The sequence below is a fragment of the Ictidomys tridecemlineatus genome, chromosome 11 (genome assembly GCF_052094955.1).
Source record: "Ictidomys tridecemlineatus isolate mIctTri1 chromosome 11, mIctTri1.hap1, whole genome shotgun sequence".
Lineage (NCBI taxonomy): Eukaryota > Metazoa > Chordata > Mammalia > Rodentia > Sciuridae > Ictidomys > Ictidomys tridecemlineatus.
In genome coordinates, this window is record NC_135487.1 from 45,458,821 (window position 1) to 45,481,559 (window position 22,739).

The following is a 22,739-nucleotide window of genomic DNA, read 5'->3' on the forward strand; positions in this document are numbered from 1 at the left end:
TATATTTTCTATCCAGAAGCCTTCTATTTTTCCCTTTCCAGAGACTTTTCCCAGGTTAAAGAGACAGGTGGACATAGCAGCAAGTTAGTATGGAAACACTTTTCATTAAATATGCCTTCAACCAGTTCTTCCCCTCTCAGTCCCTCTCTATCCTTATTTCCAGAGATGTCGACTGCCACTAAATTCCTAAGCCTTCTGGGGTTTTCAGGGGAAATTGGGTTACTTTTTAGCTTCCCTTACAACCAACGTAGGATTCAGGTTGTTCAGGATTGCTAAATCAGCTACCATTTATCATTCTACTGTCTTAACTTTCAAGATTTTTCTAGTGCTATTGCTTTTTCTCAATTTTGGCTTGAGAAATTATCTCTTAAAGGAAATATTCCTTTCATCTTAGACCCATTAGAGTGGTTACTATTGAAAACTAAACACAAAAGAAAGTAAAGATTGTTGAGAATGTGTAGAAATTGGAATCTTGCTCACTGTGGAAATGTAAAATTGTACAGCTGCTATAGAGAGCAGTATAGTAGCTCCTCAAAAAGTGAAAAAATAGAAGTCTGCATGATCCAACATCAGTTCTAGTAGATGCTCCTGCAAATATGAAGCAGGGACTCCAAGAAATAGTTGTACACCTTTGTTCTTTGCAGCTTTAGTCACACTAGTCAAAAAGTGGAAGCAGCTCAGGAGTCCCTTGATGGAGAATAGATGAATAAAATGTGGTATGTAAGTCGCTGAACTACTCTCAGCCTTAAAAAGAAGGAATTTCTAACACTACACAATTTCTAATAGTACAACAAGGATGAGCCTTGAAGACATTACATTTATTGAAATAACCCCATCACAAAAGGACAAATGCATGCTTTCACTTTGGGGAGAGACTCCTTTCGAATGTGGCCGCTAAAAGTTCCATGTGTTGGAAACTTAGTCCCCAATTTCATATGTTAATAGTATTTGGAACTGGGGCCTTTGGGACTTAGGATTTGTTGAGATCATAAAGGCGGCATTCCCATGCCGTTAGTGTCTTTATAAAAAAAGAGACTCAAACTGACAAGCTTGTTTTCCCTCATCATTTGATTTCCTCCATCATGTTATGTGACAGGAGGCCCTCACCAGATGCTAGTGCTATGCATTTGGACTTCCTCCCTTCTAGAACCATGAGCTAAATAAACCTCTATTCTTTACAAATTACCCAGCCTGTGGTATTCAGTTATATAACAGAAATAGACTAAGACAGATATTGGATGTGTTCATTAGCTTTCTACCACTATAACAAATACTTAGATAATCAACTTATAAAGAGAAAAATGTTTGTTTTGTGTCATGGTTTTGGAGATTTCAGTCCATGATCACTTGGCCCTGTTGTTTGGGTCTGTGGCAAGGCAGCTCTTCACGGTGGGATCATGTGGCAGAACAGACCTTCTCACCTCATGACTTGGAAGTAAAATAAAGGAAGAGAAAGAGCTGGTGATTCTATTATCCATTTCACAGGGACATTCCCAGTGGCCTAAAGACCTTCCACTAGTCTCTACTTCTTAAAGGTTCCATGGCCTCCCAATAGCACCTCTCGGGTACCAAGCCCTTAACTCATGGGTCTTTGGGGGACACTTTATATTTTTTTAAGAGAGAGAGAGAGAGAGAGAGAGAGAGAGAGAGAGAGAGAGAGATCTTTAATATTTATTTTTTAGGTTTTGGTGGACACAACATCTTTATTTTATTTTTATGTGGTGCTGAGGATCGAACCCAGCGCCCCACGCATGCCAGGCGAGCACGCTACTGCTTGAGCTACATCCCCATCCCTTTGGGGGACACTTTAAATTCCAAGTATAGCACTCAAGCAGTCTGATTTATACAGACAAAAAGGAGAAAGATTGTCAGAGGCTGCGGGCAGGAGGGGAGTTAGCGTTTGATGGGCACAAAATTTCAGTTTTGCAAGATGAAAAGTGTTCTTGGAGATAGATGGTGGTGATGGTTGCACGACGATATGAATGTATTAAATACTACTGAATTAGCCACATAAAGTGGTTGCAATGGTTAAGGTCATGTATACTTTATCACAATTACCTTTTTACAAAAAGAAAGAAATAATTCTACTTTTCTTTTGTTTCTCTCTTTCCTTGGAGGAGACTAATTAATGTGCTCAATCTGTTTCTTAAGCTATAGGTCTATTATTTCTTACTTTGCAGGTGAAGAAATTCAGTCTTTTGGGGGTTATATGGCTTGTCTTGTTCAAATTCCAGAGAAGACTGGGATTTGACCCAGTTGTGAGAAGAAGGCTGGGGCTCTTACCCTGCTGATTCATAGATCAGTTCATTCTTGCAGTAGCCCACAAGTATTCATCAGAGCATCTTCTTTGTTCCAGCACTCTCCAAGGTAGCATTGAGCAGGACAGTTAGGGTGACATTACATCACCATGTGAGGTAGACACAACAGACAATAAGCAAGCGCTTTGACAGAAATGAATTCTGGTCTGAAATGTGGATGGTGACGACTTTGCTAAAGAGAAGATAGAATTAAGACCCCAGACTGAGAAAGCTTCAGCAATGTCACCTGCTGGCAGGAATGTTCCTGGCAGAAACCACAGTATGTGCCCAGGCCCAGGGATGGGAGTAAGTTTGACGGTTTTTAAGAAGATTTAGAAAAAAAACAGTTTAGCAAAATGTGGTGTGGGACAGGGAGTAAGAAGAGATGGGGTGAGAGAATGGACAGTGTAGACCCTTGTGTTCCTTGAATAAGACATCCAGAATTGTCCTGAGTATGACTTAAAGCCATTGGATGGTTTTCAGATGAGAAATGAAAATTATGCATTTTAATATTCAGTTGGATTTCACCTTTTATTTGCCACATGGCAGATGATAAGCAAATACCAGAAATGAACCCCATTGCCTGTAAGGAATTATAATTTGGTGATAAAGAAAGAGCAAAATGTCAGTAAAATATAGCAGCCTAAAATATAGCAGCCTCCCACTGTGGAGCTACAGGCAATTTTTAGGGGAGAAATTTCAACAGAAAATTTATACTGGGGATTTATATTTCATATTTTCTTAAAAATTTTCAATGAATACTAGCATATTAAAGTCTCAGAATTGTTTGTAGTATAGAAACCTGTCCAACTTAGTTCAGGTTGGCATTTCCCAAAGTTTGCACCACAATCTGCTTTCAAATAACACAGCTTAACATCTTTTTGAATTTCTGTGAAAACTCCAGGAAGCACTGAAATCAGGGATTATGACCATGAGGTCATGTGCCGGGTGCCATGGTTGTACTGAGGAGGGACTCAATACAGGTAAGGGTGTGGAGCAGGTAGCTTTTGGGTTGGCCTTCCTGGAGGAAGAGACCCAGCCATGTCATCATCTTGGTAAAATAGATTTACAAGGTTTAAACAGGAAAGGAAAAGAAACCTTTGAGGTATGCATGCTTTGCATCTTAGTGAAAATATTTATTTAAAAATGGAGCCGGTGAAATAGAATGTCATTTTCCCAGCAGGAATTTCAATATGAGTTGTCAGTTTCTGTTATGCAGTAGCCTCCATACTAAGTGTGGTGGTCTGCCTGGATGACTCGCCAGTCTCCTGTCCACACCTTGCTCTTCCTGCTGCCTGCACATGCTGTGCATGCCTGTCTTGGGAAGGCTAGACAACCCCTCACTGTGCCTGATGATTCTCCCCTGTGTCAGTTGGCTTTGCCTTCCTGGAAGGTGGCCTTCCTGTTAGTCCCCACAGCTCTGCAGGCATCGCTATTTCTGTCTTCACGTTGCTTCCAAATCCCCTCACATGGTGCTCCCTTTCCCCTCTATATTTTTTTCTAGGTTCACCTTTGCATCTGATTTTTGCAAGACAGCATAATTAGAGGATGTCACATTTCCCTGTGAAAGCATATTCTCATGCACAGCAGGACACAAAGGAAAGAGAAAACTTCACAGATGCCCACGAGTCTCCCTCCTATACATCCAGTCCTGCCGCTTGGGACAATAGAGATTTTACAGGGGTTAGCTTTTCATCATTCTTACTAGGCGATTAATAAAAATAGCCCCTTCCTATTTAGCGCTTACTGTGTACCAGACACTATATCAAGGGATTTATATTATTGCTAATTTTCACACCCCTAAAAAGTGTGCTGTTAACTCTGTTTTAGAAATGAGGGGAAGGAGGCTGGAGAGTAACTTGCCTGTAGTCACTCCATTGGTCAGAAAAGAGGCCATCATTTAAACCTCGGTTGCAATTATAAAGTTCACACATTTGTGTACAATACTATTAACTGTTCTATCAACATGTATTTTCTGGAGATTCTGTGCTAACTTCTCCATATTCATTAGGATTACCTGGCTGTTTTGAAAAATAAGGATCCTGGGACCCCACATAATTACCATTGACCAGAAGTCAGGGATAGGTCTCAAGAATTGCTGTTTCAGAAGCTTTCTTGGGGACTCTGATCGAGTGCTTCTCATATATCAGTGTGCATCAAAATCACCTGGAGGAGACTAAAGGTGCTGCCCCAGCTGTTCTGCTTCAGTGGTTTGGGTGAGGCCTGGGGAGGTGCACTTGTAGCAAGTTTTCAGATGACTTTCAGGTATGTAGTTTGGGCACCCACTTTATTTGCCACATGGCACCTGATAGGCTGGTCTAATGCAGTAGCTGAAAAATGAGGGAGCAAAGCAAAGTAATAAGAATAAGGAGGTGAGTACTGGGAAGGTAAATGCTAAGGCTTTATCCCTGCCTCCCTCCCTCCCTCCCTCCCTCCCTCCTTTCTTCCTTCCTTCACTCCATTCCCTCCTCTCCCTTTCTTCTTCATTCTTTCCCTCCTTCCTCTTTCCCTTCTTACCTTCCTTTTGCCATTGAGATTTGATTTGATTTTGACCAAAACTTTTAATCAAGCAATAGAAAGGGAAAGATACTGGCATGGAGTCCAACAGCTGGTACCAGTTACCAGCTTCATCACTTATCAAGGTTCTAAGCTTCCGTTTCATCAGCTGAAGAACAGAGCTGCTAATAGCTCCTTCCGGAGTATTTAGCAACTGGAGTTTCAGACCCCATCCTTGAATCCTTTCCCTTTACCTCAGGGAAAGAATTTTATCTTCTCAACATCCAGAAGATAAATACATTCAGTCTTTTGTTCGTATTTCTTGAGCTGTGGAAGGCAGCTAGAGTGGGAATTCCTGTTGTGAATCACTTAGGCCTTTTACAGCAGGTACCTCTTCTACTGTAGCTCTTGGGTGAGACTCAGTGGTCCCCAGGGAAATGTGAGCTAGAAAAAACAGTGAGAATCTTGGTGCTTCTGCTGGATGGAAAGCTGATTTTTGTCCTGGGCTTTGGCTCTAGACCTGGGAGGAAGTATTATCCTTTCTTTGGAGAATGGAGTTTGAAGTTACTAAGCAAAATATTATTCATGGAATTTGCAAGAATGGCATTCAGAAGACTGTAGTTTTCCTAGGAGGAAAGGGTAGAACAATAGCTACATCCAAGCTTGGGGGATTTTTATTTTTATTTTTCCCACTCATTGACTGATTGAAAGGGAATGGGCTTCATAACTAGAACAACCAAATCCAGACTCAATTTCTGCCACTTATTTGCAACTTCAAACAAATTACAAGTCTGCCCTGTATTTTGGTTTCTTTTTCTTTTTCTACTTTTTAAAATTGGTACATTATAGTTATACATGATGGTGGGAGTTGTAGTTGCATATTCATACATGCACACAATATAACAAAATAATTTGGGCATTTCCTCCCTTAGGGAGGTCTTTCCTCTCTTAGAGATTAATATGAATTTAAATTAGGTGAAAACTGTGCTATACATTGTGCCTTGTTTTGATCACAGTAAGTAAATAGAACTTAGTTCCCTCATACTGGTTTTTTGTTTGTTTATCTGTTTTTGTTGTTTTATTTTTTGCTTCTCTAAAACTTCCTCTACATGGGAAGAAAAATACTTATGAGGATTGATCCTTGATCAAGTCCCCCAAATGTACCTGGCCTTGTCACATTCATCATCTCATAGTTCCTTTCACTTTTCTTCACATCTCATACAAAAGAAAAGGGAGAAACATAATCTGAGGTCTCACAACTGGTAAATGTTGGACTGGACTTGAACCCAAGCATGCAGAAATTCATTACTTGTGCTCCTTTCACTCTGTCTTGCTGAGTGAGGAGCCCAGGAAGCATCCATCAAAGGAAGGAGATTCAGAATGATTCAAATTTGATTTTTGTGGCTAGAGATCATACTTTTGCCTTGTTTTTCTATTTCCTTTAAGTTGTAAGCCACTGGACTGGATGATATTGGTACCTATTTACCACCTCCACCATTAAGTGAAGGGTAACAGAAATGCCGTTCCTAAACTCCTCAAATAAGCTATGGCACTGTGTGAGCCAGGATACATGTTCCAAGATGTTCTTTACACTATTGTTTAGAATGAGAATAATTAGAATGACAACGCTGAATTTTACCTGAGTCCCACATGCCTGGAAAAGTGAAGATTAGAAAATACCTCCAACTCTTTGTGTCCCAGGAAATGACCTAATGCAAAGAACCCAACTCCCCTTGAGATTTTGATAAGACTGTGTCTTTATCCTGTGTCCTGAACCCAATACCCATCCTCAGCCTCAATATGAGTCAGCATTCAGTCCTTCCTGGAGGGCCCTATGTTAGTCAGAGTCCTCTAGAGAAACAGAACCAGTTGGAAATAATAATGTATTGATTTATAATAAGAAATCAGCTCACACAATTGCCGAGCCTGACAAATCCCAAGATCTGCAGGATGAGTCAGCAAGCTGGAGACCCAAGACTAGATAGATTGTGTCCAAGTCTGAAGGCTGGACAACCAAGAGATCCAGTGATGTTGTTCTAGTTCAAAGGTCAGCAGGCTCAAGCAAGACCCAGGAAGAGTGATGTTTTCAGTCCAAAGATGACAAGAAAGCCAGTGTCCCAGTTTGAAGACCATAAGGCAGGAGACATTCTCTCTTCCTCAGGGGAGGGTCAGCCTTTTGTTTTTATATAAGTCTTCAGATGTTAATGATCATCAGTCTGCCTTACTTAGTCTCACATAAAAAAAGTTAATCTTACCCTTACAAAAACAGAGAATAATGTTGGTCCAAGTATCTGGGCACCCTGTAGTCAATCGAGTTGACACATAATCAATCATTCCAGTGTCCTCCCTGAAAAGAGGTAGCCCAGGGTAAAATATTCTCCAGTTTACTCTCCAACCTATGCGACTCTTTCATCCCATTTCCCCATGCCCCATTCTTTCTAGCCTAGTTCATTACTTTCTGTGTTATTTAGCTTTTGATTGGCATCACAAAATACCTGAGATAAACAGCTTTAAAGGAGGAGATATTTGTTTTGGCTCACAGTTTCAGATGTCTTGGTCCATAGTCACTAGCTTTGTTCTTTTTGGACCTGTGGCAGCAAAGCACATCAGGGCAGGAAAAGTGTGGTGGAAGCTGCTCACCTCATGGTAGCTAGGAAACACAAAGAGAAAGAAAGGGGCTGGGGTTCCAATATCTCTTTCAAGGATATGCCTCAGTGACCTGATTTCCTTCCAGTGGGTCCTACCTTCTAAAGGTTATACCAAATCCCAACAGTATCAGAGGCTGATGACCAGGCCTTCCACAGATGGGCCTTTGAGGCGTATCAAGGTGGAGACCATAATACTTTTTGAAAATAGTCTTTGAGGGGAAAATCCTCTTCATCCCCTTCAGACTTCTTTGTTCCCCTTCAGACTTCTAAAAAATCTTATGATCATGTGTTCGCCTACCTCTGCTCCCACTCAGTTATGCCTCCTCCCCCACTTTACAATAATACTTTAGAATAAAATCTCTCCCATTTCTGGATTCCTTTTATTTCTAATTTTATTTATTTATTTACTTATTTTTCACAGTCCTGGGAATTTAACCCAGGGAGGGCCTCACATATGCTTTCTGTCACTGAGCTACCTCCCCAACCCTGGATTTGTTTTTATTTTGACAGTATCCAATACTAAGAGTTTGGTTAAATAATATGTACATCCAAATTATAGAATATGATACATTTTCAAAATTAATATCTGTAGTTATTGATGAGGAAAGATGACTAAAATACCACTGAGTTGAAAAGGGAGACTGTAAGATTGCATAATGACATTATTCCATTTACATAAGATTGACTGCGGGTATATCTAAGTATTTTGGAAGTATATTCTCTAATATTTTCTAATATTCCATAGTTATTATCTCTGGGAGGAGGAAAAGTATTGGGAAGGTTTTTCCTTATATCTTTATGCATTGTTTGAATTGTCTGTAATAAAGTTGTTGGGTTTTTTTATTTTTATCTTTATAAACTGAAGGAAGGCCATGGTTTATACATCTTCATGTTCTTTCTTTTTGTTTTTTAAGAAAATCAATTCTGATCACACAAGTGTGGGCCTATTAAACTGGCCTCATGGATGTCCCCCCTTAATTACCTTCTAGAGATTGGACAATTTTGAAAGCCTTCCCTGGAAACAGCTCCTAAAGGTGGGTCCCTGCCCAGCTCCGTCTGCCCTCCCAGCTTCAAGCACCAAAGCCTGTTGGGGACTGGGGCCAGCTCCCTCTGCTTTTAGTACTCCCTCTGGGAACCCTTCGAGTGGCCAGAGTGAAAGGACAGAATGGCTGGTGACACTTCTGGGCTCGCGGCCAGCTTTACTTTTTCATTTTGCCTAAGGTCTGTTCAGTTTCCCAGATCCTCTGTCCAAAGAATGAGACTTTAAAAATGGAGAAATTAGATTTTGTTTCATTTACAAAGCTTAAAGCTTCCATTTCTTATCACTTCGGCATTTCCCCCCAAATTTATGTGACACCCCCACCCCCGTGTGACCTAGATAGGGATTTTAAGTGTCATTAAGTTATGGCATCGTTTTTGGAATCTTTTCTTCATTCCCATGGCAACATGAGTGAGGGCTCCAGGGATTTTACTCCAGCATTCTGGCCAACTGCCAGCCTGGCAAATTCCACCCCTCCCCCTGGAGGTGCTGCAAGTGCAGTGTGCTTCTTCACCCAGGAGTGAGGTCATTGTCTTTGTGATTATAGGTGGGCACTTAGATATTTTCTGCTTCTTTGGCTTTTGTGCAATTGCAGAATCCTAAAGGAAGGGGGTCTATGTTTTACAGTTTGAAATTTCTGTCCTTTCTCTCTTTAATGCTTCCAGCTGGGTGGTCTGTCAAGGTAGATTGAGTTCTAGTTTGGAACCTCTGTCCCTCAGCCTCCAAATCTGGATTGCTCAGGTGCCAGTGCTCATGCCTCTGTCTCCTTGGGGCATTTCCTTTTCTACTTGATCCAGAGTAGAATTACACACTAGGGTTCTATGAAAGATTCTATTGGGAAAACAAGAGTTCTTGCTCTTGGCAAAAAGTTTAAAAACCATAGCTGTATTCCATTTTATTAGAGATATTTCTAGGCTTTGGTGAAATATAGTAGGAAAAAGAACCTAGTGTCTTATTAAGATAGCTAAATAATAATGACAAACTTAGCCCTTTTAACTTCATGCAGTATTTGTATCCTGGTTTTTGAAACACAATAACTATTACACTACAAGTAGGTTCTGTATAGTAGCTTCTCTTTGAGCTGTCATGTTCCATATGCAGTCCCCTCTGCTTTATTCACATATGTATGAATGTATGTACTTCTCTTTCAGAAGCTCACACACACAGTCTTTTGAACCACACAGTAGTCATTTGAATGTTGTCTCTGTGCTGTTGAATTTTGCCCACTAAACCCTGACTGAAGAGACACATTGTTGTCAGTCTTCCTTTTTCTGTCCAGTAAAATGGCTGGTTGTCAAGATGCAGCATAGAAGGTGGAGGATCATTGATAACCAAATGATCAAACACAGTGCTTGAGAGTTTGGTTAAATAAACACAGTGCTTGAGAGTGAGGTGACTGAAGAGGATGAGTCTCAGACATGACCTCTCTTTTACAGATGTTGCGTTGCCATTTAAGAATCAGCTGCATTTGGAGTCACTCATAATTTTATTGAAAATCCTGAGTAAAGTGTTGCTTTTGTTGGGCTGTAGTTTGTCATTGAAGCATATGAAGTAGCACAAGTTTTCTGTCCTTCTCTCCTGAGCCCCCTGCTGTGCTTTCTTCAGAGTCCCTAGAGACAGCCACTAAGGTCTTCTGTGGTCTCTCAGTACCAAGTACAAAGTGCCTAATACATGGTATAGAGATGAATGATCTCACACCTTCACCTTGCCGTAATAGAGTTTTTGCTGCTTGTCTGCAAATAAAAACTGAATTTGGAGAATTTAAATGGCTTTTTCCAAGGCTCTTTGTGTTTGGGAGGTAAGATGCATGGAGCTAGAGGCGGATTCTCCTGGCTTTTGAAATGTTGAAATCACATTATTCATGATACCACAGTGCCTCACTCAGAAAAGTAAGGAGTAGACATTTGGAAAGACAGAATATTTCTAAGGTGAGCTATATGCATTTTAAAACAAAAGTGGGAAAACCTTTTTCAAGGGAAGAGTAGTTGAGGGAAAAAGAAATAATATGTAATTTAGCATTCAAAAAGAAGAAGCAATGAATCCTGCCCTTCAGGGGTGAATTTATGTCTAGCTTATTTGCACATGAAAGTACAAGATTGGCTTCATTTCTATGAAAGTAAGACATCTGGTTGGGAAGTAAAAATTTTGGTCAATTACCTGAGTCATGTTTGGTCTACATGATAGAAAAGCCCAGATTTCTTCAAATCACCAGATGTTTGGCCTGTGTGGTTAACTCCAGACCCACTGGCTGGCTTTTCCACACAGGCTTCTCTGTTTGACATCTTATGGAATCCTCCATCCTTAGGAGGCGGTTATCGTTTTGTAAACCAGCAGTTTGCAAACAGTGGTTTAGAGATGGACACTGGCAAAATTTTCCCTGGGTTGTGATGGAATGAGTGATTGAGGTCACAAAAAGAAATGCTTTTTTTATTTAAAGGAATATTTTTTATTTTGACATCATCTCCTTCCTACCTTTTCAGTAATAAAACATCTGTCAAATTATCTTGAATCTGGGGTTGTTTTTAAGGAGTCCATGGACAACATAAATAATTGAGAAACTTATCTCCATCTCTCGTTTCCTTATGTGATTTCTTTCCCAAAAGTTTTTGTTGTTGTTGTTGTTGTTGTTGTTGTTGTTGTTGTTGTTTTAAAAAGGCAAAACAAAGGGTGGAAACCACTACTTCAAATCTTGGTATATCTTTAACATAAATCCAGCTAAAATATTTTCATATATTTCCCAAATTTGCTTTCTCCTAGAAGTGGGGGACTCTCCATGAACTATTTCTGTGGGTCTTGAAAGCATTGGTCATCTTAATAGTCAAGTGTTTTACTAACAAAATCTTTTTTTTTTCCTCAAAGCCAACATTTGATCCTTAAAATAACTCCAAAGAGAACACCTTCTGCACTCTTTAAAACATTTCACTCTGAAGACATGCCATGGAGGCATGACCACAGTGAGACACTTTTTGTGCTGGAAAACTGAATTCATCACTGTGAATATTTTAACATCTTTTGCAGTTTCTGCAGCTTGCTCTCATGACCCCAAATGCATATATCTCCACAAGCTATAACATCACAGATCTCTCCTCAAGCTTTATAAACTCAGCCAGAATGAACCAAGTGACCTCTATATGCCGGGAGATGTTCAATACACCAGGAATGGGGAGTTTTAATAACTGTAATAGTAGCTCACGTCTGTTGAACATTGGTCATCTGGCAGATACCATGCTAAGGTACTGTGTTTGCACTGTCTTGCTTGATTATTATAACCTACCCTGGGAGAAAAATAGCATCATCATTTTTACAGGCACAGAAATTGTTGTGGAAATGAAATCCCTTGCCCAAGGTCACAAGCAATAAGAGTGGTAAAGCCACCCTTCTATGCAACCCTATGTACCCCTTGGCCTGAATTCCCACATGCTATGCTAATGTGCCTGCTTCCTGGATATGTCATCCATTGAAAGGGCTCTGCCCTCAAGGAGGTTATCATCAGAATTAGAAGAGTTAGGCTGAAGGGGAAAAAAAGCCATTATGTAGAACCGAATGATGTAATTCCAAAAAGCATGCTGTGGGATTGTAGAGGAAAGAGTGATTAATTATGATCTACCAGGGAAGGCTTTTTGGAGGTGGCCTTAGGCTAGGTGAGAAGAAAATAGGGCATTGGCAATTATCTAGAGAATTAGGTCACTGTGGGTGCCAAAGTGGATGATTTCAAGCTAAAAAAAAAACTGTACTTTATGCTCTGAATAGTTCAGAATGGCCGCCTACATGGTTGGAATCTGTTGGATTTTGGTCATCTCCTTGTCTCCATGTGCCTTAAGGCCCAGGCTCAGGTGAGCTTCCTGCTGCATTGAGGGAGTGTGTTGGATGGCATCACCAGAGCGGAATGTATTGAAGAAGTGGAGGAAGCCTGCCTGGGTCAGGAGCCCAGGTCTAGTCTAGACCTTGCTTCCATGGTTGATTGATGTCAGGGGAGCCACCTTCCTTTCTAGGTTCAGTTTCCCATATTGCAAAAGAAATGCACAGAAGTTGATGACTTCTGAGTCCTATTTGAAGTCCAGTGTCTATTGATGGAACAGAGAGGAAGAAATGAGGAGAGGAAGAAGCTAGAAGATTCAGCATGTTTGGATTTCATAGACTTTAGGGTTTTGTTCTCCATGTGACCTACCAGAGGAGCCTCCTGCAAACAAAGCTGCCTTCCTTTTCTATCCAGCACAGCCTGCACCCACCCCTCTCAGCTACATGGTGCTGTACAAAGATCCCAGACTCTGAAGTCAGAGAATCCTGGGTTGAAATCCTTACTACGTAGGTGACTCTGAACAAATTATATAATGTTTTGTGGCTTTGTTTCTACAACTATAAAATAATAGGCTCAAATACCAGGGAATCTCACTCACAAAATCTAATTCTAATACGATAATGCCACACCATAAGTTTGTTCTAGCACTGAAAGTGATTTCAACTGAAAAGTACCAAAAACAATGACGGAAGGCCCATTTGTTTCCCTAAGTGGGCGCTCTTACTATTATGATGTTTATCTTGTTAAAAAGAAGTCATATATTTTACTCCTCTGCTCACCAATTTATAATAGTAGTTGCTTGTTTGAAAATTTCTTGGATAAAACTGGTCTGGACTAGGAGGATTCGAGAGCTTTGGTTTCCCTGGAACATGGTGTCCATGGTATGTAGACACCACAGCATCTGCCATAGTTTCTAGGGAGGCTTGGGCCTGTTAGTCAACTATCTTCTGTGCATGCATATTGACTTTGATACATTCTATTGTCCCTAATGTAGAGAGACAAAAGCATCTTACTGTAGATTTATATGAGGAAGTATATTCCTTGTCCAGTAACTTTCAAAATCAGGAGTTAAACTTAACAGTCTCTTCTCTTGATTCTCTCAGCTGATATTCAGCATCTTACATGAATACGTCTGTGTATATATACTTAAACTTCTTGTCTAAGTTGATTAATTTGTGTCATTGTCTCTCTTGCTAAAAACAAAATCTACAGATTTTGTTAATTGAACATTACCAAGAGCTTATGTTCTAGACATTGCCTGGTGTTGGACATAAGGAGAAATGAATGCAAAGATAGTTAAAATCATCTTTGAGTAGTCTTTTTTTCATCAGGAGAAAGACTCCGTAAAACATAATGTAAGGATTAGTAAAACTGGATTAAAATATGTGGTATGTTTATTTTTAAACACCTACTGTAGGTCAGAATGGAAGGCTATAAGGATATAAGAACATATAAAACACAATCCAAACCACAGAAGAGCATATAAGTTAAAATAACTATGAATTATAATTCAGAGTAGGTATTGAACGGACTTGTATCTATCAGAAAGGAAGTTTGGGGAGGGCTGGGACCTCATCTATTTTGAATTTTAATTTATTTTCAGCATTGGGATAATGTCTGGAATATACTGGGTACTTTCTTGAGTGATTAATGATTTCTTTCATTAAGTTTAATATTAAACCAATGATGTAAAATGGAATTTAAACCCCAGTTTAAATGAGATTATTTTTAGGAGGCAAATGAAGGGAAATAGACAAATTATTATTTCAGAAGATTTTTTTCAACAGGTGGTAAAACATATCAGGTTTGACTTTCTCATTAATTTTTCTGGTTGAGTAAACCCTTCTAGACATGTATAACTTTATTTCAGGAGCCAGAAATACTGGAATGTTTTTCTATCAGTCTTTTATCAGTTGTTGTTCCAGATCTAAAAAAACTCCCAGAGCTGACCTGCCCAAGTGATCTGAGGTCTGTGTAGAGGAATTTGGGTGCTGGATGTGAGCCAAGATTCTAATTCTATCAGTACTTTTAAAAACTATTATCAATAGCCATATCTGCTGGCAGCCATAGCACATGAATAGTATTATGTTTTGCTTTGTGAGTTTCATGCTTCACATAACTTTGGAGCTCCACCAGAGTTGGGCTAGGTCTTAATAGTCTTTGAAGCCATCCAAGCATGTGTAAGCCACCAAAAGTGCATCTGCCACCACATACTTATTAAATTGTTAGAATTATATATTCCTGGGTTTGTTCCAGGGCCCTAAAACAGACTGAATATAGGTTCAATCTGAAAGGACTCCAGGACCCTCTCTAGCGGCAGGGCAGGATATCACTTAGTACTTTCCCAGACAAGCTAGTTAGCCTGTTGACCTTGGCAAAGCTAAGCTGGGACCCATACCCCAGTGCCAAGCATGAGGAACCAGGGCTGCATGCCACCCACGCCCAAACCTCTCTCTGACATTTCCATTGGCCTGGAGCCAACTCTTCTCCTGGGTTTCATCTCACTGTGGAATACAAAGGAACACTGAACCTTCCAGTTAATTCAGCACCCCTCCTCCTCTTCCTGGAGAGGATAACAGTTCTGTTGACCATTATAATGCATTTTCTGTCTCCCAACAATCCACATAGTCATTAATTTCTGCTGCTGACATCAGGAAAGAGGATTATGTGTGTGTCTGAAACTGTTCCCAAAGTGCTCATTAGTCATAGATAATTGAAAAACTGGTAGGGGAAGATTTGGTGTAATAGGAGCCCCGCCTGTGAAGAGGGACTGCAGCCACTAGATAATTGTAGACTCCAGCTTCTGACCTCCAAGACTGAATCTGCCTATCTAAATGGGAATTCAGGGAGCAGAGAGTCCTCAGCACAATTGGTTTTGTACATCCCAAGGTGAGGATGTATACACAGGACGGACGGAGCCCAGCCAGATTCAGAATACAGGCAAACCACACCTGGGTCTCTTTTCTGCCTTCAAACTGAAGAGCAGAGTTTGCAAATGATGCTCAGCATTCTTCTTAACTTAATTTTGTTTTTATTTCAATTGAAGCTACTTTGTTTTGATCACACACACACACACACACACACACACATACACACACACACACATACACACACACACACACACACACACACACACACACACAAATACAAGGTCATGGTAGAGAAGAGTACCAAACTGGTTCCTACTATAACTATAGTCTGTATTTTTATAGGATTTTTCTGGAAGTACATATGCTTGTATTTTGGTATCTTTTTTTTTTTAATCACAAGTAGATCATATTCTGAATGCTATTCTACATCTTGCCTTTATTTTTCTCGAACTTCCTTCCAGATCCAGATCTTAATCCAACTTCATTCATAGTAATGATTTTGTGGGATTCTGCTGAATAGATGTACCCTATATTTACTTTGACCAGATATAAACAGGGAAATATCTTTAAAAATCCAAAGAAAATATTTTTAATTGGAAAAACTAGCAATTATAACCTAGTAAAAAGTGAAAAATCACTTCCACCTCCTCCACTCCCATCAAAAACTTATTTTCTAAATTTTCACCCTAGGAGTGTATTTTTAGAAATTGTCCATCTACCTTCTCTGTTGTTGTTCTTACAAGGAAATCATATGCTATATAATGTTTTGCAGCCACATTTTCCAGTTGGCTTGATTGTTTTAAAGTGAAAAACTGTTTTCCATACTATCCTTTCTTACCTTGCCGTTTTACTGAAAAATAAATCTGAGTACACAGAGCTGTGTGCTGGCAGGTCCTTGCTGCTTTGCTGGGCTTGAAGTTATCTGCTCCCTTTTGTGCAGGCTACCCCTGCTGCCTCTGCCATGCCCTGGTGTCCAGCTTTCTAACAGACAGGATGCCTCAATCTCTGCCCCCTAGAGACCCCTACAGTGAACCAGCCTCTTTCTCCAAAGGCATCCACTTCCCCAGAGCATTCTAACATTGAAATCCACAACCCCCACCTGTCTTTCCATTGCAGGCTCAGGTGTGATCTTTACTTTGAGGATTCACTCATCCTCCTGGACCAATATAACAGGTCTCTCCTCAGTTCTCTGGGAATACTACGTACATCCACCTTTCTAGTATTTTCTGCATAGTCCTAAGAGTCTTGGTGTTATGATCTGAATATGAGGTGTCCCCTGAAAGCTCATCTCATTAGATTTTAAGAGCTTTAACTTAATCAGTGGACTGATCCATCTGATGGATTAAAAATTTGAAAGTACTTCAGTACTGGGTGATAACACTAAGCGGGTAGGGTATGGCTGGAGGAAGTAGGTCATCAGGGATGTGCCTTTAGAATTTATATTTTGCCCTTGGCTCTCTCTCTTTTTCACTCTTTGTCTTTGCTTCTTGGCTGCCATGGACTGAGCAGCTCCACCATGTTGTTCTGCCTCATCTCAATCCTAGAGTGATGACATGGTCCAACTATAAACTGAAACCTCTGAAACCTAAGTTTTTCTTGTCTGGTATATTGTGTACACTTGGTTTTCCATCTTCCTAGTACCAAATGTCAGTGTGATACCAGAGCTCCTTTTTCCTTGTGTCAGCACCTAGATCTTGGCACGTGTTAGGTAGAAATTTATATGGACCATTGTGTAACCATTGTTACTGAAATGTTTGTTAAATTGTTAGATGAATGACTGAATGAAGCCTAGAAGAACCTGCAAGTGCTGAGCCAATAAAATCTTGATTAACACTGAAAAAAAAAAAAGCTTGCTGTGATTTACTTAATTTTATGGTAGACTAAAAGTGAAATAAGGATTATTTGGAGAAAGTTGACAGGTGGCCTCTGACAGCTCTAGTCCCTTCAGTGCACCTTGGGCGGATGAAGTAATTTCAAAGGGGGACTATGAACCTTGGTCAACCCAGTGGAGTGCTCTGGAGATAGTGGTGCTACTGGAGCCATTCAGCTTCTGCTTTACTGAGTCACCTCATACATGTGGCTAACCTGGAAAGGGCCTCACCTCAGCATAGCCAATCTCTGCAGCTAAATCAGGCCTGAAGAGTCTGGCAGGTGACCTCAGTCTTTCCTTGGCTGGGCAGCAAATCTTTCCTTGAAGGGGCATTGAAACCATGACATCATCCTTTCTACCATAGTCCCAATATGGAAACCACCACCATGACCTGATACTTCTTGCTTCATGAAATCTCTCATTTCTTCCTCTATTCCTCCAACCCAGATATCCATATCTTAAGTCCCTGTCTTTTCCATCTTTGATGACCAAAGTGGCTTCAGAGCTATTTCCGTAACTCCGGGCTTCCCTTCCTAAAACGTTGCCAGAAATTTTCTAAAATACGGTGTCATGGTTCTTCCCACAGTAATGCTCTTTCAGTGGACTCTGGTGGTCTTGGTGGTGAGATTCATAGTAGTAGGGTTGACAAAGCCTGCTCTCTGGCAAACCCTGTCCTCCTACCCTCATCTCTGACCCTTCTCCCCCAGCGTATGCACCAGTTCACCTGCCCCTTTTGACAGTTCCTGCACAGGTGCCTCCTCACTTCTTCCTTGGTCTTTGCTCCAGATGGTTCCTTTGTTGAGACATCTACCCATGGTCCTACAGCACATGATTAGACCACAGACTTCCTGCCTGACTGCCCAGGACTGCGTGCCTCACTGTGGCCTGCAGCCTCCTTTTGGGAGCAGAGAGGACCCTCAATCAAATCTACCTCACACCAACTAAAATCTTCTAAATGACTCTAGATAAGAATGTCTCACCCTGCTAATCCTCGTGTTGTCTGGAGCTTATTTAATGAAATCACCCCTTTGCTGTTTGTAGAGATTGGGGATAAAGGTGGAACACAAATTCCATTTGACCTTCCTGTGAAAATTAACCCTTTAACCAAAAAGAAAAAATAATAAATGAATTTAGTGGACAAGATTTCCAAATGGTGCTATTTTTAAAATTCTTGTTCTAAAACTACTTCTCTGGATTCTTTCATTCTTTCAAAATACACTTGAGAACAATACCTGTTCCATAAGTGATAAGGTAGTGAATAGGAACATGGGTTTTTGTTTCCCGTCAAAGGAGAATTCATGCCCGTCTCCAGCTCTTAAGCTGTGCCACTGTGGGGAATTTACTTTTCATCTTAAATTTCCATTTTCCCATCTCTCTGAAATGGGGGATAGTACAGGTACTATTGTACCCCTCATGGAGGTGTGCTATTAAAATTAGGTGAGAAAATGACTATTATGTATTTAGCAAAGTGCTTGACAGAGAAGTGCTCATGACTGGAATGATGTCTATTATGTATCACTCACTAGATGAAGTGACATAGTTAAGATGTTGTCCAAGACCAAAGTGTCCAGAAGCACAAGTCTCCTCTTCCAGGCTTTTGCTACCCTCGGTATTCAATATTCAATGCAGACTAGAGGTTTTCCTCCCTCCACCTCCTTACTCCAGCATCTTCACCTTGTCCTCTAGACCACCATCCAATAGACATTTCACATAATCTGCATATGTAACTAAATTTCCCAGCAGCCTTGATAAAGTTTAAAAAAATTTAAGTGAACCAGGCATAGTGGTGAACATCTATAATATCTGTGACTTGGCAGGCTGAAGCAGGATGATCACAAGTTCAAGGCACAGCCTCAGCAATTTAGCAAGGCCCTAAGCAACTTAGTGAGATTTTGTGTCAAAATAAAAAATAAAAAGGACTGAGGATGCAGCTAGTGGTAAAGCACCCCTGGGTTCAATCCCTAGTACAAAAAACAAAACAAACAAACAAACAAAAGATTAGGTGAAATCAATATATTATATCTTATTTAACCTATTGTATCCAAAATATCATTTCAATTTCAACATGTAATTGATTAAAAAAATGCATTATTTGACATTCATTTTTCTAGACTGAATCTTTGGTATTTTGTATATATTTTCTACTTAGCATATCTCAGTTCATACACTGCATTTTTTGTGGGAAATAACTTATTAGATAACTTGAGTTATTATTGAAAAAGTAGATGTTTCTACCCAGGTTGTTTCAGACACAGAGTTTTTCAGTAATTGAATTCAATATCAGTTTTTAAAATTTAGATGAATATTAATTAAAATCAAACAAAATGGAAAACCTGGATCCTCAGTTATCCCAGCTACATTTTCAGGTGATCAATACACATGTGCCCAGTAGCAGCTATTTTGGACCAAGAAGTTCAGAAGCCCCTGAAGAATATTCAGTCTTCTTGGCTACACTTTTTTCACATTCAGATGTGCTACAAGCTCTCTAGTTAAAATGGAGAAACATAGTGCTGTGCAGGTACTCTGTCTCCCTTCAGAAGAGAATGGTTAAGCCATTCACCTTCTGCCCTGCTCTTATCTTCACAATAACTTCTGTGTTCAGAAGTCCTGGGGTACCTTGGCACCCCAAAAATTCCTGACCACAATTTAGAATTCCAGAATCTTGGGTCTCAAAGGGGCTTTAACACATTTATGGATCAATGCCTATCTAATCCCCACAGTAGAGAAAGCCTTATTATAGAATTTTTCGAGGGTAGGAGTGGGCTGAGCTTCTCTTAAATACCTGGGAACAGATGGGTCATTTCATTCTCTTCTGGCTCACATGGTTCTCTGTGTCCTTATCTCATCTTCCTAACTAGGTTGGGAGCATGGACTGCCTTTTACAGCCCCACAATACTCACACAAAGGAAGACAGTCAATAAATTATTAACTGAAGGCCTGACTGACTGTAAGAATTCAAGGTCACTTGAAATATCAGGGTCATTGCATTTCACAAGTCCAAAGAACATTAATAAAATTGTACTCTGTGGTTGTGCAAGTAGCAGCCTTCTAAAGTTTACAAGTTTAGATTAGGCTCTCTTTTCAGCTTAGAAAAACTTTCAAGAAATTCTTCCTTGGGGCAAAATACTTCCCTCCCTTATCCATTAATAGAAAGAACTATCCAAATAAGTGTTCTCAAATTGTTTAGGAATATATGTTCACCTAGTCTCTAAAAGGCCACTGTATTTTTATTTTTTTATATAATTTCCCATTCTTGGAATCTTTCTCTGGTATGAGTGACACCTTGGAGCTCCTAGTTTGCAAACCATCCCAAAGCATGACCCAAATATACCAAGGCCATGCACCTGGGTCACTAAATGAGCAAAGGGACTCTTCATGGCTGCATGATTTTTATCTTTGTGAAGCTGAGAAAATGCAGGGGAGGAAGGAAGGAACAAAGAAATTCTCTTTAGAAAACCTCTGTTCGCCTTTGTGTTTTCCAAACTAATGAGTGTTTGTTTTTTCTCATGTCTGCTCAGGAAACCAGGTGCTACCTCCCGGAACTTCTCTTGGAAGTGGGCTTACACCAGAGGCTGCAAAGGAGCTTGGCCTTCGCCCCGGGGTCCCGGTGGCAGCCTCGCTCATTGATGCCCATGCCGGAGGACTAGGTAATCTTTTATTCCATGCCACAAACAGCTGTGTTCAAGTGGAACATTCTGCAGAGCTAAGACACCCATTTTGTATATTTAAAGCAAAGGTCAAGGACTAGTGAGTCAAGGTGTAATAATGAAAAGCCTTTTCACAGATAGGCATTTGGATAGAATTATAGACCTACCTTTTCATCCAATATAAAACCTATTTATATATTCTTAACTTTTTCAACATAGTAATATAAAAAACAATCTGAGCAAGTGTCTGGATGGCTCTTCAGTTTACTGGAAAATTGAAAAGCATATGTTCACTTTTATCTAGTAGGTTTGATAACCATGCACTTACTGTACTCTGTTTTCTAATAGTATTGCAAAACCTTGTAAGTCTAACAGGTTTGTTCTTATAATATTTGGGTTTTGTCATATATCCGTTTACTTGGTACTAGTCTTGATTTCATCTCATATATAACTCTAAAATCTGTGATTCGTGCATTCATTAATTCATTCTCAAATACACATTGAGCATTTCCCATGTCATGGCATGATACTAGGAAACTGAATTTAAAATAAAACCAAACCAGGGCTGTGAATGTAAGACCCCGCGTTTGATTCCCAACACCAAAATAAGTAAATAAAACAAACAAATGTCAAATTTTAGTGGAAAGTACACATGAAGTCAAAAAGATTTATTGTAAAAATGTGGTGACTTTGTTCTTATCCACATTCCTTTTACAATTTTCTTTTCTTTCTTGGGTAATTTGACTCTCTCTCAGTGTCTCTCCCTTTACCCTTCCCTGTAGTTATTTCTATATTTCCTAGACTTTCATTCTAATAGCATCTTTTATGAATGTAGTTCATAGTTCATGGCATGAGTTAAAGAGGACATGACTGTTGGAATTTCAGAATAGAATGGGATCTAATAGAATAGAACAGAGTAGAACACATAAGAGTACATCTCATAGAGTAAGGATAAGCACTGTTTCGTGGACCTGTTTCGTGTGTGTGTGTGTGTGTGTGTGTGTGTGTGTGTGTGTGTGTGTATTCTAGGCAATGAAGGAAATGAATTTCTTATTATGAATCATGATCAAAAACCTGACCAGGTTTGGTGGCATACCAGTTACTTGAGAGGCTGAGGAAAGGGGATCACTTGAGTCCAGGAGATTAGAACCAGCCTGGGCAACATTGTCCCATTGGGGATGACTTTTAGGGAACACACACACCACAGCAGCTCTCTACTTTTCCAAGTAGATGACACCTCCCCCCACCTCAATCTCTCTCTTCCTCCTTTTGGTGATCCTGGAGATCATGCATGCTAGGTTAGCACTCTACCACTAAGCTATACTCCTATTCTCACTCCTCTAATTTGAAATCCTTTCTCAGATGGTTTCTTCTCTGCATATACTTCCATGGAGTAGTCAGATATATTAAGAAATTCTCCAGATTGTGCTTCTTTCATTACTTTAATTTTTTTGAAGAAATGATCACCTTGTGTTTTAGTTTCTGATTTATCTGCTTATCTTTTCCACTAGACTGTGAATTCCCTGAGGACTCCTCAATGCTGAGCCTTATGTCTTGACTTTAAAGGCGCTTGATAAGTTTACTAAATAAAGTCTCATTAAGACAAGAATAAGGTAAAATCGTCTTAAACTTACAGTAAAAGCTGATATGTTTCCTTGTGTGACAGATTGTTCTTCTGCATGGTCCACAGACTTGCAGAAACAGTATGGCACTCATCAATCTATGAACGTGTCTGTCCTGTTCATCTTTCTGTCCTCAGGCTCTGGCACAGTGCCTAAGAAATAGTAAACAAGCAGAGTGTGTGTGACTGGTCGAGAGGTACATAATGGAGCCCTATTATAGGCAAGGGCGTTTGTCTCAAAGCACTTTGTAGTGTGAGCAGTGTGTGCTTTTGGTTGGAATGCATGATTTGGGTTTTTAAGCACAAACAGAGAGAACTGAAGGTCCAGCTGGACATGGAGTGCTCCTATCCCTAGTAATCCTGATGTTCTACATCACAGAAGACTCCAGGGAAGCTTTCTTCATTGTGATTTTGCAATTGTCCCTGGGGCGACAGTCTCAACCATCCACCCG

The 22,739-nt window shown here is 40.1% G+C and overlaps 1 protein-coding gene and 1 long non-coding RNA gene across 15 annotated transcripts in view; one reads left to right on the forward strand and one right to left on the reverse strand.

Moving 5' to 3' along the window:
• Fggy (FGGY carbohydrate kinase domain containing) overlaps positions 1-22,739 on the forward strand; it is a 400,280-nt gene that overhangs the window by 184,494 nt on the left and 193,047 nt on the right. For 12 of the 13 annotated variants that reach the window (XR_013427818.1, XR_013427819.1, XM_078026357.1 and 9 more), the window contains one exon: positions 20,538-20,666. The exons of the other annotated variant lie outside the window; for it this stretch is intronic. Coding sequence is in view for 10 of the 12 variants with exons in the window: in XM_078026357.1 (XP_077882483.1) it covers positions 20,538-20,666 (129 nt within the window). In the remaining 2 variants the exon portion in view is untranslated. The remainder of the gene's footprint in view (positions 1-20,537; positions 20,667-22,739) is intronic. 13 annotated transcript variants of the gene reach the window in all.
• Positions 1,589-22,435, reverse strand: LOC144368072 (uncharacterized). Of its 2 annotated transcripts, none has more exons than XR_013427820.1 (3): positions 22,301-22,435; positions 7,334-7,443; positions 1,589-4,627 (listed from the first exon to the last, which is right to left on the reverse strand). It is a non-coding gene; the product is annotated as an uncharacterized LOC144368072 (long non-coding RNA). The 2 variants fall into 2 exon arrangements; XR_013427821.1 differs by lacking the exon at positions 22,301-22,435 and adding an exon at positions 19,802-19,988.